This window comes from Narcine bancroftii, chromosome 6 (assembly GCF_036971445.1).
Source record: "Narcine bancroftii isolate sNarBan1 chromosome 6, sNarBan1.hap1, whole genome shotgun sequence".
Lineage (NCBI taxonomy): Eukaryota > Metazoa > Chordata > Chondrichthyes > Torpediniformes > Narcinidae > Narcine > Narcine bancroftii.
Genome location: NC_091474.1, coordinates 225,838,739 through 225,853,023, shown reverse-complemented (window position 1 = coordinate 225,853,023; position 14,285 = coordinate 225,838,739). Strand labels below are relative to the sequence as shown.

At 40.5% G+C, this 14,285-nt stretch overlaps 1 protein-coding gene across 8 annotated transcripts in view; it reads right to left on the bottom strand.

The window, feature by feature from the left end:
- fig4a (FIG4 phosphoinositide 5-phosphatase a) overlaps window positions 1-14,285 on the bottom strand; it is a 161,955-nt gene that overhangs the window by 41,786 nt on the left and 105,884 nt on the right. For all 8 annotated transcript variants that reach the window (XM_069887570.1, XM_069887572.1, XM_069887569.1 and 5 more), the window contains one exon: window positions 12,320-12,458. In XM_069887570.1, coding sequence (XP_069743671.1) covers window positions 12,320-12,458 — 139 coding nt within the window. The remainder of the gene's footprint in view (window positions 1-12,319; window positions 12,459-14,285) is intronic.

Below are 14,285 nucleotides of genomic sequence, written 5' to 3'. Positions count from 1 at the left end.
TAGTACAGAAAGAGATGGAGATGAACTTGTAGAATAGGTACTTAAAAGTTACATTATTTTTACTATAGATAATTATAAAGATGCCTTATGGAGAAATAACAAGGAATCTTAATAACAATTAAATGAAACAGCTTTAAAATCTGGGATATGATTGACCTTAAAAGAAACAAGATTAACAAGGTGGACCTAAATACAGCAAGGTTATCTATCTCAGTTAGACCAAACATAGACGACACCCACATTAAGGCTGTTTGGATGCTGGGAATTCATTCTTACAGAATTCACAAATCACTACCCAAGAATTTAACATTCAGAATAAAATGCACTCATGGAAGTGATGTGAAAAAAATGAAAAGGTAAATACATAGAGTTTTTAAAAAGTGCTCAGGAGGAGGAAAAAGGCATGAAGCAGCAGAAAGAGTCTTGGTGGGGGATGGAGAGTTGCGGTCATGGAAGTGGGCCTGGAGACAGAGGAAGAAGCGTTCGGCACCATGGTGTGTGCGGAACTCATTGAGGTGTGGGAGGAGAGGGACGAAGGTGAGGCCTCTACTGATGACTGAGCTTTCCATCTCAGAAAGGGGAAGGTCAGAGGGGATAGTAAAAACCAAACAGGGGTTAGAGTGGGGATTGGTGGTGTGGAGGGTGAGGAGGAGGGTTGGGGAGGTCCAAGGCTGGAGGTGGAAGGTGAGGGAGGTTAGAGGAGGGTAGGGGGTAGCCAGGCCGGGGTGGGGGGGGGAAGAGTTGAGCTCTGAGGGTTGTGGGTAGGGGAGAAGAAGGGGACAGACAGGGGGAGATGGAGTAGGGAGGGATGTTGGAGGAGAGGGAAGGAGTAGTGAAGGGGATAAGTGAGTGGGATCCAGTAGCAAGGTCAGGACTCTGGTAACAGTCTGTGTCAGGAGCCACGTGGTGCAAGTCAGCAAGGGAGGCTCCAGCATCTTCTCCTGTAGGTCCAGTGCTAGAGTCAGCAGTGAAGGCATCAGGAGCTCTGGTGAGTTGGGGGGTGGGGGTGGTCAGTGTGATGTAGGAGTGGGTGGCAGTGGCGTTGGGAACTCTGTGGGCTCCGTGTTCTGGTGAGAGACCATGACGTTGTGAGCTCCATAGGGTTTGAGGTCAGGCTGGTGTTCTGGCCAGCGGCTGTGGTGTGGGGGTTCCGTCGAGATATAGAACAACTGGTAAAAATTATAATAGCTTTTAAATAGGATCCCAAACTGAGGGTTATTTGGCTGCTTTCTAAAGATGCCATTTAACATTAGGAAAATTAAAAGGAGGAAATGTATTTCTACTAAGAGATGGAGAAAATTAAGAGTTATACATAAATAATTAGGGAAAATGACTTCAGCACAGAAGTAAACTGATACCACATGAAGGAACTGAAGTGCATGATACAACTAAGTTTTGATGAATTAGGATCAGAGGAAGCTTGTGAGAAGGAAACACCAACTGGATTAAATGTTAAGCATTCAAAATGTAGTTCTAAACTTTGATGCGATTTCCACAAGCAATTTACAAAATTAAATGCATTATGATGAAGTTGTACAAGACATTGGTGAGGCCAAATTTGGAGTATTTTGTGCAATTCTGGTTGCCAAGCTACAGGAAAGATATCTGTAAGATTGAAAGAGTGCAAAGAACATTTACTAGGATGTTGCCAGATCTTCAGGAGTTGAGGTTAGGACTACTTCTTGGACGGTAGAAGAATGAGGGGAAATTTGATAAGAGATTTACAGAATTATTTGGGGTATAAACACAGTAAATGTGAGTTGGCTCTTTCCACTTAGATTAGAGGTGGGATAGCATGTCAGCAGCTATTAATGCCAATACAGATTGGTTCATCACAATTTTCTGCATCAATTGTACATCACACCACAAAAACTACACAAATCTAAACCAGAAATTTTGGAAATGTGCTTGGTGTGGAGATTGGCTGCATACAAAGGTGAGATCCTTCTGGGAGAACCTGGGGGACATACTGAAAAAAAATTAAAAAGCGGATTTTCCACAGGATCCGGAAATATTATGGATATGAGTTTTAAATTGTCCAGATGCCAAATTCAGTTTGTGAAGTTGCTTTGTCAATCACCAGGAAGTGTACAGTGGTCATGCAGCAGTCCAACTCCCAACTAAACATTACACAATGGAATATGGAGATACAGACTTGTATTCCACTGGAGAAAATTGTGCGCAATTTAAGGTGAAAATATGACACATTCGATATGTTACCTTATCTGCAACATATAGGTACACAGATATAATTACACCCCTTCTAAATAGAAGAAAGGTAAAAATCTATAGCAATAGTGGAACAATTGAGATAAATGAAGTGGGCCGTGGTGCAGATGATGTGCTCTTGTTTCGTATCTTTTTCATTTTACTTTTTGCCACTTTAGGTTAACCACATTATTACACATATAACACACGTGTTATATATGTATTTTACAAACCAGGCATCTCCCCACCCCTGCACATTATATGGGAAAGTTGAAATGGCAATTTATAGCAGGCATGGTAATATAACAGTGGCAATGAAAGCATGTGTACAATTTATAGCGGCCATGGAAAAGACACAATATATAGTGAGCATGGGAATGTTATTGTGAGCATGAGAATGAATAGTGGCAATGAAAGAACATGCACAATTTATAGTGGCATGGAAAATTTTGATCTTGCGAATATCTCTTTGTACTGAATGCCATGGAATTCCTATAAGCAGGACATTCTGGCTAGGGCACTGCACCTTATCAATGTTAACTGCCCGGAGGGAGGAGATTAACATATCAAGTGCCTCTGATTTGAGAAAACATTAGAATTTAAATCCCTGCTTAATTATGAAACCTGTCTTCGAGCTATTTAGCTGGTTCCTCTTCAAAGCTTGTTAATGTGTTGCAGCAGGATATCATCTATATAATGGGCGATTGACATCTCTGAGCAAAGTTGATTGGGTGTTAATTGTGGGAGATGAACCATGGCAGATACTGGTACGTGCTTTGTCACATGTCCCATTTAAATGCAAATGGATTTTGTCATATGCATGTGTGCATTATATGAAAATATTTTTACACAATTTGTGATTTTCTGTGTGTTATATGTGCATATGCATTACACGAGTGAAAATGCGGTATATTTGGTTCCATAATAACATTACATAACAATTTACAGCACGGAAACAGGCCATTAGGCCCTTCTAGTCCACACCAAACCAAAACACCCCTCTCTAGTCCCACCTCCCTGCACAATGCCCATAACCCTCCATCTTCTTCTCATCCATATACCTGTCCAACCTTTTCTTAAATAATACAATTGACTCCGCCGCCACTATTTCTCCCGGAAGCTCATTCCACACGTCTACCACTCTCTGGGTAAAGAAGTTCCCCCTCATGTTACCTCTAAACCTCTGCCCTTTAATTCTTAACTCATGTCCTCTTGTTTTAATCTTTCCTCCTCTTAACGGAAATAGTCTATCCACATCCACTCTGTCTATCCCTTTCATAATCTTAAATACTTCTATCAAATCCCCTCTCAACCTTCTACGCTCCAAAAAATAATCTGTCCAATCTCTCCCTATACTCTAGATGCTTAAACCCAGGTAACATTCTGTTAAACCTTCTCTGCACTCTCTCCACTCTGTTTATATCCTTCCTATAATTAGGCGACGAGAACTGCACACAGAACTCCAAATTAGGCTGCACCAACGTCTTATACAGTCTCAACATCACCTCCCAACTCCTATATTCCATGCAATGATTGATAAAGGCCAGCATATTAAAAGCCTTCTTCACCACCCTATTCACATGAGTTTCTACCTTCAGGGAACGATGTACCGTTACTCCTAAATCTTTCTGCTCTTCTGTATTCATCAATGCTCTCCCATTTACCACGTATGTCCTGTTCTGATTCTTCTTACCAAAATGAAGCACCTCACACTTATCAGCATTAAATTCCATCTGCTATTTTTCAGCCCACTTTTCTAAGCAGCCCAAATCCCTCTGCAATCCTTGAAAACCTTCTTCATTATCCACTATTCCACCTATCTTAGTATCGTCTGCATATTTACTAATCCAATTTACCACCCCATCATCTAGATCTTTAATGTATATAACGAACAACAATGGGCCCAATACAGATCCTTGAGGCACACCATTGGTCACCGGCCTCCAACCTGACAGACAATTATCCACTACCACTCTCTGGCCTCTCCCTTTCAGCCAATGTTCAATCCATTTGACTATCTCAAAATTTATACCTAAAGACTGCACCTTCTTAACTAACCTTCCATGTGGTACCTTATCGAAGGCCTTACTGAAGTCCATATAGACAACATCCACTGCGCTACCCTCATCCACATTCCTAGTCACCTCTTCAAAAAATTCAATCAGATTGGTCAAACATGACCTTCCTCCCACAGATCCATGTTGAGTGCTCCTGATCAGATCCTGTCTATCCAGATGTTTATAAGTACTATCTCTAAGAATTTTCTCCATTAATTTACCTACCACAGACGTCAAACTTACAAACCGATAGTTGCCAGGCTTCCTCCTTGAACCCTTTTTAAATAACGGAACCACATGCGCAATGCGCCAATCCTCCGGCACTATCCCCATATCTAATGACATTTGGAAAATTACCGCCAGAGCCTCTGCTATTTCCTCCTTCACTTCTCTCAATGTCCTGGGGAAGATCCCGTCTGGTCCCGGAGACTTATCCACCTTTATATTCTTCAAAAGCCCTAAAACTACATCTTTTGTAATCTCTATATTCCCCATATTTACCCAATTTGCTTTTTTTTATCTCACATCTCCCAATATCCTTCTCCTTTGTGAATACCGAAGAAAAGAAACTGTTCAATATCTCCCCCATTTCTCTAGGCTCAACACACAGTTTTCCGCTCTGATTCTCTAAGGGACCAATTTTGTCTCTAGCTTTCCTTTTACCATTAACATATTTGTAGAACTCTTTTGGATTAGTTCTCACCCTGCTTGCCATAGTTTCCTCGTACCTTCTTTTAGCTTTCCTAATTCCTCTCTTAAGATTCCTCTTACATTCAATGTATCTTTCAAACATCCCCTTAACTCCATGCTTCTTATATCTAATGTATGCCTCCCTTTTTCTTCGAACCAAGTTTCCAATATTCCTTGAAAACCACGGCTCTCTCAAACCTTTTGCCCCTCCTTTTAACCTAACAGGAACATAAAGCTTTTGCACTCTCAAAATCTGATCTTTAAAAGACTTCCATCTCTCTACTACATCCTGCCCATAAAACAAATTGTCCCAATCCATACCCTGCAAGTCCTTTCGCATCTCCTCAAATCTAGCTTTTCCCCAATCAAAAACCTCAACCCTTGGCCCTGACTTCTCTCTTTCCATAATGACACTGAAGCTGATGGCATTATGATCACTGGACCCGAAGTGCTCGCCAACACTAACCTCCGTCACTTGACCCATCCCATTTGCCAACAGTAGATTTAACACTGCTCCTTCTCTGGTTGGCACCTCTACATATTGTTGTAAAAAACTATCTTGCACACATTTCACAAACTCTAACCCATCCAGTCCTTTCACAGAATGTGTTTCCCAATCTATATGTGGAAAATTAAAATCTCCCATAATTACAACCCTGTGCTTATCACAAATATCTACTATCTCCCTACAGATTTGCTCCTCTAGGTCTCAGTCCCCTCCGGGTGGTCTATAATACACCCCTACAAGTGTAACCTCTCCTTTCCTACTTCTCAGTTCCACCCAAATAGCCTCCGTGGATGTGCCCTCTAATCTATCCTTCCTAGGCACCGCTGTAATATTTTCCCTGACAAGCAATGCAACCCCACCTCCTCTTGCCCCTCCGACTCTATCACACCTAAAACAACGAAACCCAGGGATATTCAGCTGCCAATCACATCCCTCCTGCAACCATGTCTCACTAATCGCTACCACATCATACTTCCAAGTATCAATCCACACCTTCAGCTCATCCACCTTTTTTACAATACTCCTGGCATTAAAATATATGAATTTCAGAGATTTCCCAATTTTTAATCCCTGTTTTCCCTCATCTTTAATAACAACATTATTTACTTTTCCTGCCAATTGTCCTTCATCTTCTTCCAGAGCATTTCCCTTCTCTATCACCTGCCCATCCATATTCAAATACTACAAACTTTCTTTGTTTGCATTCCTTTAAGGATCTGTGACTATAAAATTTTGTTTAATTTACATAATCTTTTCTTTGTGGTATTAGGGCATGGGAGGGAAGGGAGAGGGCTGAGCAGGGGGAAAAATGGACTCTGAATGAAATATATAATTGTTGAGAAAAATTCTATTGTTATTTTGGATTTGTGAGGGTTTTGGAAAATCAAATATAAAATATCCAAAAAATATGTGGGATATATACAAGATGGTAGAGGTTTGGAGGGTTATGGAGTGGATGCAGGTGAGTGAGACTAGCGGAATGATGTTTTGCCACAGACTAGAAGGGCTGAATGGCCTGTTTTCTGTGCTACAGTGTTCTATGGTTCTAAATATTATAGACAGATTAAATTTGAGTAAAACCAAACAGACTTAATATCAAAACTAATAAAAAGGCAAATTTTAAGAATTTATGTTGTAAGATTGATAAATATATGGATTTTTAGAGCAGTAGAGGAAAATTTTTGAAATCCTTCACGAAATATATAGTTGCCAATAAATTTCAGGAATGGAAAGACTAGATCAGCTCAGCAGAGCACTAGGCATCTATGAGCTAAAAAAGTCAGGTCAAGTTAAGTTTATTATCATCAGATTGCATAAGTACACTCCGATGAAACAGCATACTCTGGTCTTTGGTGCATAACATGCATACAGACAAATAATCTATATGCAGGGTAAGTATTCATATGCTTAAATAAATATTGGCCGTGTTTCTACTTAGTGATGAAAATTCGGGGCAATGCTTGGTGATGCAAGGTGATGCGCGGTGATGCGAGATAACACCTCGAATTTTTCCTCAGTAGAAACACATCGGGTAGTGGCCGATGCGTTGTGATGCGAGGTGCTCCATCGTCCACCTTTTGAGGTGGTCGATGCGCGGTGATGCGAGGGGCGATTTTTCAGTAGAAACACAGTGAGTAACGAATTCACGGTGTACCGGAAGTCTCGATTTTTCGCCCGTGCTTTTCAATTGATCATTGCATGCACGCACCGGCACAGCGCATTATCTTATTGCATATATATACTGCACAAGGTACCTACAAGCTAGCTATACTGCATTCATATCGCCTCCGCTGTTCCTTTGTGTATCGTTAAATTGGAGTAATTTCCCTGGACAAATATCAAGCTTGTCTGTCGTTATAACTTTTTCGTTTCTTCGTTGGAATATGTCAGACAGTATCAACTGGACATTTGATCTTCAGCGATTCTTGATCACAAAATGGCAGGAAATGATGGTGAAGGGCATTTTGGATGGGAAAAAACAACTATCAGGTCGTTATGTGACCTTAAAATACGCGACTTCCTGGTCACCTCGCATCGCCCGCATCACCGCGTATTTATCGCTCAGTAGAAACAGTTCGGGTAGTCATAAAATACGCGGTGATGCGGGGGACAAAAATTCGTGGTGATGCGGGGTGATACGAGGTGCCCCAGTGGAAACACACACATTGTTTCATTATTATGAGTCCTGGATGCTTAATGTGAGCAGTTACTTTGGTTGTTTAGCATTCTTACTTCCTTTGGGAAGAAATGGCTCCTGTATCTCTTTCCCGACAGGAGCAGTTGAAAGATGCTGAATGCAGGGTGGAATTGTGCCCCTTCTTCAGACAACGATCCCACTAAAACACATCAATGGGGGGGAGGGAGACTCCAGTGACTCTGCCACTCTTATGATCCTGTGGATTGACCTCTTGACCCATTTCTCTGCAGCAACTGTGCCACACTATGATGTAGCTGGCCAGGACACTCTTGATAGAGCTCTTGTGGAAGGTTGACATGATGGTGACCAGTAGCCTTGCTCGCTGGAGTCTTCTCAGGAAGTGCAGACACTGCTGCATCTTCCTGACAAGTGAGGAGATGTTGTGTGCCCACAATAGATCATGAGTTAAGTGAACTTCAAGGAACTTGGTGTTCTCTACTCTCTCTGCTTTAGAGTTATTGATGAGTATTGGAGGGTTGTCATTCCAGTCCTCCTGAAGTCAACCACATGGTTGGCCCAGTGGTTAGTGCAGTGGTTCTCAACCTTTTTCTTTCCACTTACATACCACTTTAAGTATTCCTGATGCTCTCTGATTAGTAAAGGATTGCTTAAGGTGGTATGTGGGTGGAAAGAAAAAGGTTGAGAACCACTGGGTTAATGCAACGTCTTTACAGCACCAGCGAACGGGACTGGAGTTCCAAACCCAACCCTGTCTGTAAGGAGTTTATACGTTCTCCCAGTGTCTGCGTGGGTTTTTCTTGGGGGCTCCAGCTTCCTCCCACTGTTCGAAACGTGCCAGGGGTGTAGGTTAATTTGGTGTAAATTGGGCTGCAATAGCCTGTTACCGTCCTGTATGTCTAAATTTTTAAAAAAATTAAAAAGATACCATGGCAGTGAGAGTTAGTTTTCAGCCATGTCAATTCACCCCACAAGATATCAAGGATTAGCTCAGAAAACCAGATAAGGCCAATGTTATGATGCCACATGTTGGGTGTAGCAGTAAGGACTCCTGTCTCAGAACTAACTAACCTGTAGACAGTTATAGTAAAATTCAACACAATTATGTACTTTTCAATGGTAGTGGGGTGGTTGAGGGGGCTGGAAATCCTGTCCACAAAAAGCCGACAAATTGGATGTGACTTATTACTTCTCCTTTGGCTTAAATCTAATCAAAGTGAAGATGTTTCAAAAATGTTTTCAAGTGACACTAATTTTCTAATGACATGCTCCCTGGTGGTTAGTTTGGATTTTACCACAGCCATTTGGCTCAAAACATGAACACAGCCTTGAACCATACATGGATCAAAGATGTGAACTCCAAATATGAGAAATGTGGCATCATGACAGCAATGAACCAATTCGACTTCAGGCAGCTCTGGTAAAACCTGTCAATGGGCACAGAGGAAGTGGAGTGGGGGCGGAAGAAATCCAATAGTTAGACTCATAACTGGTGCTAAAGAAGATGGTTGTGGTTGTTTTGAATTCATTTTTACTTACAAATCATCAGATCAAACCCAATGCAATAAAGTTTAGGTTTAGACTGATAAATAGTCAGTACCATTCTCCGGCAATCGCACACAGCAGAGCATGACATGCCTACACCAGCAGAAAACGAAACAATTCTTTGACATCCAAGAATACCTTTGGACAAATAACAAGGAACCTTGATTTCTGAAAATGGGGGGCGGGTTGGGAAGAATGAAATCACCAAAGCTCAAAACGTAACTGAACTAGCCATAAAAATAAAATCCAACAAATACTGGCCAGAAAATGGGTATTCTGCTAAAGGTGATTCACCTCTAAATCAAAGTTTTTTAAAACATGGTCCATTTAGTATGAATAGGCCTAATGGCCTAATCCTGCTCCTAATTTCTAGCGTTCTTATCTCTACACGGAGTAGCTAGTTTTCAACCAACAGAAACCATCTCAAGCCTGACCCACCATTCAATATGATCTTTGCTGGTCTCGACTCCTCTCCCGTGCCAGTTCACCATAACCCTCAATTCCTTAACAGTTCAAACAATTATCCATTTCCATCTTAAATAGATCTAATGATCTGGCCTCCATTAGCATCAGAGTCAGAGAATTCCTGAGATTCACTAACTTCAGAGAAAAAAAAACCATCTATGCACCTTAATTTTAATTGCCTGGCCTCTTCTATTGTAGTCCTATTCACTTGGTTGTGATCTAGATTCCCACTAGTGAGAATGTCTGAACATATACCTTGTCAAGCTCCTTCATTCTTCTAATCAGCAAGGAATACCGATCCGAACTGTCTAGCCTACCTGGATTGGACAATACTTTAATTTTAGGAATTAGTCTGGTGAATCTCTTTTGGACTGCTTCCAACATTACTATTTCTTTTTTGGTGAAGGGAGTCAAAACTGTGCACTGTATTCGAGGTGTGGCCTTACTAACACCATTCACTACATTAACAGAACCTCCGTATTCTAAAACTTATACCTGGCATAAAGGCCAAATATCCTTTGTCTTCTTAACTACTTTTTGAACCAAGAGAAACATAAAAGCTGAAGATCCAGAAATCTTAAGCAAACGAAGGGCTTTGACTTGAAATGATGACTGACCATTTCTATCTATGAATGATGTCTGACCTGCTGAGTGCCTTCAGCAATTCTTTGTTTAATTTTTGCACCTGTCACATGCTTATTTTTGTGATATCCTTGCCATTTGGTTCGTCCAATCAATGTGTATATTAAAATCAATGGAGCCCTTGTTAAATTGAAGTCCACATGTACTTCTAATTTTAGAGTTATGCCTTGCACAAAGAGAGGTGTCTGTAGTTAATCAGATGCCAGAACATAACTGCAATGACATCAGAGGTCACAAGATATGGAGCATGTTCAATTCTATTCACAGATTATCAGAAAATGAAACAAGTCATGCCTGGCATACAGCAAAACTTAGCTGACACGTTGGGCATAGGACGATAAGCAACATGTAACACACCACTCAAGTTTTCGGCAATGTGCATCACCAAGAAGGGAAAAAGTCGAATCACCTATCTTTGAATTTCAACCTTTCATCTATTGCCAAGTACCCTGCCCAAACAAACTTTGGGTCATCAATGACCAGAAAATGAATAAGATCACATACATAAACATTGTTATAACCAAAGTAGCTCAGGGACTGGGCATCTTGTGGCTTGTAACTCACTTCCTGACAACATAAAGTCATAATTTACAATAGACAAAAAAGAATACTCCACTTACATGGATGAGTGCAGCTTGAACAACACTCAAGAAATTCCACACCATTCAAGATAAACCAGCCTGCTTGACTGGCACTGATCCATCACTCTAAACATTTATTTATTCCATTGTAAGGATATAATAGAGCATCAGGGCAGGAGTCTTCATGTTTAGATTTTGTAATATAGAACAAGTGGCAATAAAATTCCAAGACAGAGGTGCTTTCTTTGTTCTACAGGGTAGTATAGATTATGCATTTGGCTGGTGCTCCTAGACTAGCCTAGACAAATAAATGCCATACATTTTGTAGCTGGTAGCTTGACCTATAGAAGTAAAACACTTTGGCCTGTCCACATCAATGACATGGATCTCCCAGTGACCAACCATTTCAATTCTGTGCCCCACTCCCTTGCTGACATGTCCGTTCATAACCACATGCATGGTCAAACCAATGCCATCTGTAAATTGGAGGAACAACACCTAATATTCCACCTGGACACTCTCCAAATGAATGGTATTAACGTTGACCTCCTGTTTCTGCTAGCCTATTCCCTGTTCTCCCTCTTTCTATTCTGTCTTCTTTTGTCCAGCTCTCCAACCCCTTCCCTTTCCTTTCACAAAGTAATCCTCTTCCTCTGTTTGCTGCTTTGCCCTCCCTCCCTTATCCACCTATTAACTCCTGCCTGTGGGACTATGCTCCACACCCTTCACCATTTTGTTTGGGTGCTTGCTTACATTTCGCTCATACCTTCATTATGTATCTTCATCTTTGTTATATAAAGTGCACTTTTTGACCTGTTGAGTTTCTCCAGCATTGAGTTTTTTGCTTGACCTGTAGGGTTGTAGCAACTCAATGAGGTGGCTCACCTTCTCAGGGACAATAGGAATAACTCCATCCCTCTTGTCCAAAATTTGAAAAATAATCAGAAAGGAAGAAAGAGGAGTAGACCATACAACCCCAGGAAACAACTCCACCATTCAAATAGATCGCAACTGAACTGACCTTTGATCTCAACTTCACTTTCTGTTCAATTTCTTGATTCCTCAATAGTTCAAAGAACACTAAATGTATTTAATAATAACATACTCTGGGATATGTAATTCAAAAGTTTCAAAATCCTCAGAAGAAATTCTTCATCTCAGTCTCGAGTGGCTTGAGTTTCCCCCCACCCCCCCCCCCCCCAAAGCCTGTAGAATGCTGAACATCTGTATTGTTCTTAAATAGTAGAAGTTGAAAGCAAAGCCCTAAAATAATACAACTAAAATATTTATCCAATTTTCAACAAAGACAGGATAGAAGGATGCTGCCTTATATTTAAATATTATACATTTAAAGTTAGGTTTGTGAGACATTGGTGAAAAATGATGGGATTCAACCTCAAGAGTAGTAAAAACAGGATTTGGTACTTTGTTGCATCTTCCAAACAAAATAGAAACGACAAGTCATTACCTCCTCTTGGGAGACAAAAGTGCTACTGTGTTCTTATGATGCAAATAATAGTCAGTAGGAAGTTCCCAAAGGTGAGATTTTCCTTCAATGGGCTGGAAAACTCCAAGAAACAGATTTATGGCATCCTGTCTATCAGCATCTGTAACATAAGGAATCATCATTAAAACATGGAATACACTACCAAAGGCAAGGAGGCAGCAGTAGGAGTATAATATAAAATTATTCACTTTGTCAAAAGAACAGAAAAACAACATTATTTTTAAATAATAAAAATCTAGATGTTGGTGTAGAGGCACATCAGTGTGTTGATTGATGAAAACCAGAAGGTAAATATGGCGGTAAGTCAAATATTATTGCAAGAAATTAAATAACAAAGGATTGTGCAATTGGAGGGGGCTTTAACGAGCCCACATCTGGAGTACTGGGAAAGATAATACACACCTTAAGAATCAATCCAGCATGGATTCACTCGATTGATTGCTGGGAAGCAAAGCATGTCCCTTGAAAAAATATTGAGCATGCTGGGCCACACACATTATACAAGAGGAGATAACACGATTCTGAGATGGATTACCACAAAATCTGTTGTAATGAAATCTGGAGAGAAACTTTAATGATATTTCTTAAAATACGATGAAAGGTGAAACAAGGAGCAGGCAAAGAAATGGTCAGGATTATGACGGCTGAGTACTACTATTTATGCTGGAGAAGGAAGCACAAATAAATCATAGAACACTCCAGAACAGAATTTTCTGCATAGTCCCATGACCTGCCAACAGACCATATCCCTCTATGCAATCCACCCACCCCCCATCCATGTACCAGTTCAAATTTTTCTTAAAGTCAAAATTGAGCCTGAAGTTGCCAATTCAACTGGCAGCTTGTTCCACACTTACAACACTCTCTGCACGAATAAGTACCCACTAACGTTCTCTTTAAACTTTTCCCCTTTCGCCCATGTTCTCTAGCTTTTGTCTCTCTTAACCTCAGTGGAAAAAGGCCTAATTGGATTTACTCTCTCTGTACCTTTCACAGTTTTGTATACCTCCATCAAATCTCCCCTCATTCTTCTGTGCTCCAGGGAATAAAGTTCTAACCTATTTAACCTTTTTCCAAAAACTCGGTTCTTCAACACCTGACAACATCCTTGTAAATCTCCTCTGCACTCTTTCAATCTTATTGATATCCTTCCTGTAGTTAGGTGACCAAATCTGCACACAAAATTTGGCCCTTCACTCCTATACTCAATGCTTTGATTTTTGTAGGCCAATGTATCAAAAGCTCTCTTTACAACCTATGACACCACTTTTATGGAATGATGTATCTATATTCCTAGATCCCTCTGTTCTACCACACTCCTCAGTTGACCATGGTTTGTTCTTCCAAAGTGCATATTTCATATTTCTCTGCATTAAATTCAAACTGCTATTTTGAAGTCAATTTTTCTAGCTAGTGCAGATCCCTCTGGAAGTTTGGAAAGCTTTCCTCACTGTCCACTACATCTCCAATCTTTGTGTCACCTGTATTACGAGCCCAGAGGACCCTAAAACCCAGCAGCAATAGATATTCACCAAGACAAATGGTTACTTAAACAAAAGTTGATTTTAATTATCTTTAAACACGAAAGCAGAATCACATTTTAACTTGTCATTATTAATTTAACTCACCGAACTTAACCCCCTTCTAATTCTAAGCACACGTGTATGTAATGTGTGTGTAAGTTCAGAAAAGTTCTTTGATTCACACACAGTCCAATCTCACTTCTCATTCCTCCAAGTTCACTGGTTGCAAATAATTCTTATACTGTGCACAGAATTTAATATTTATGAAGTTCATCAGGCTTTGGTGCTAGAAAGGTATATGGCTTCCATTCATAGAACATGACAGCACAGAAACAGGCCCCTTTGGCCCTTCTAGTCTGTGCCAAACCATTTTTCTGCCTAGTCCCACTGACACATACCTATTC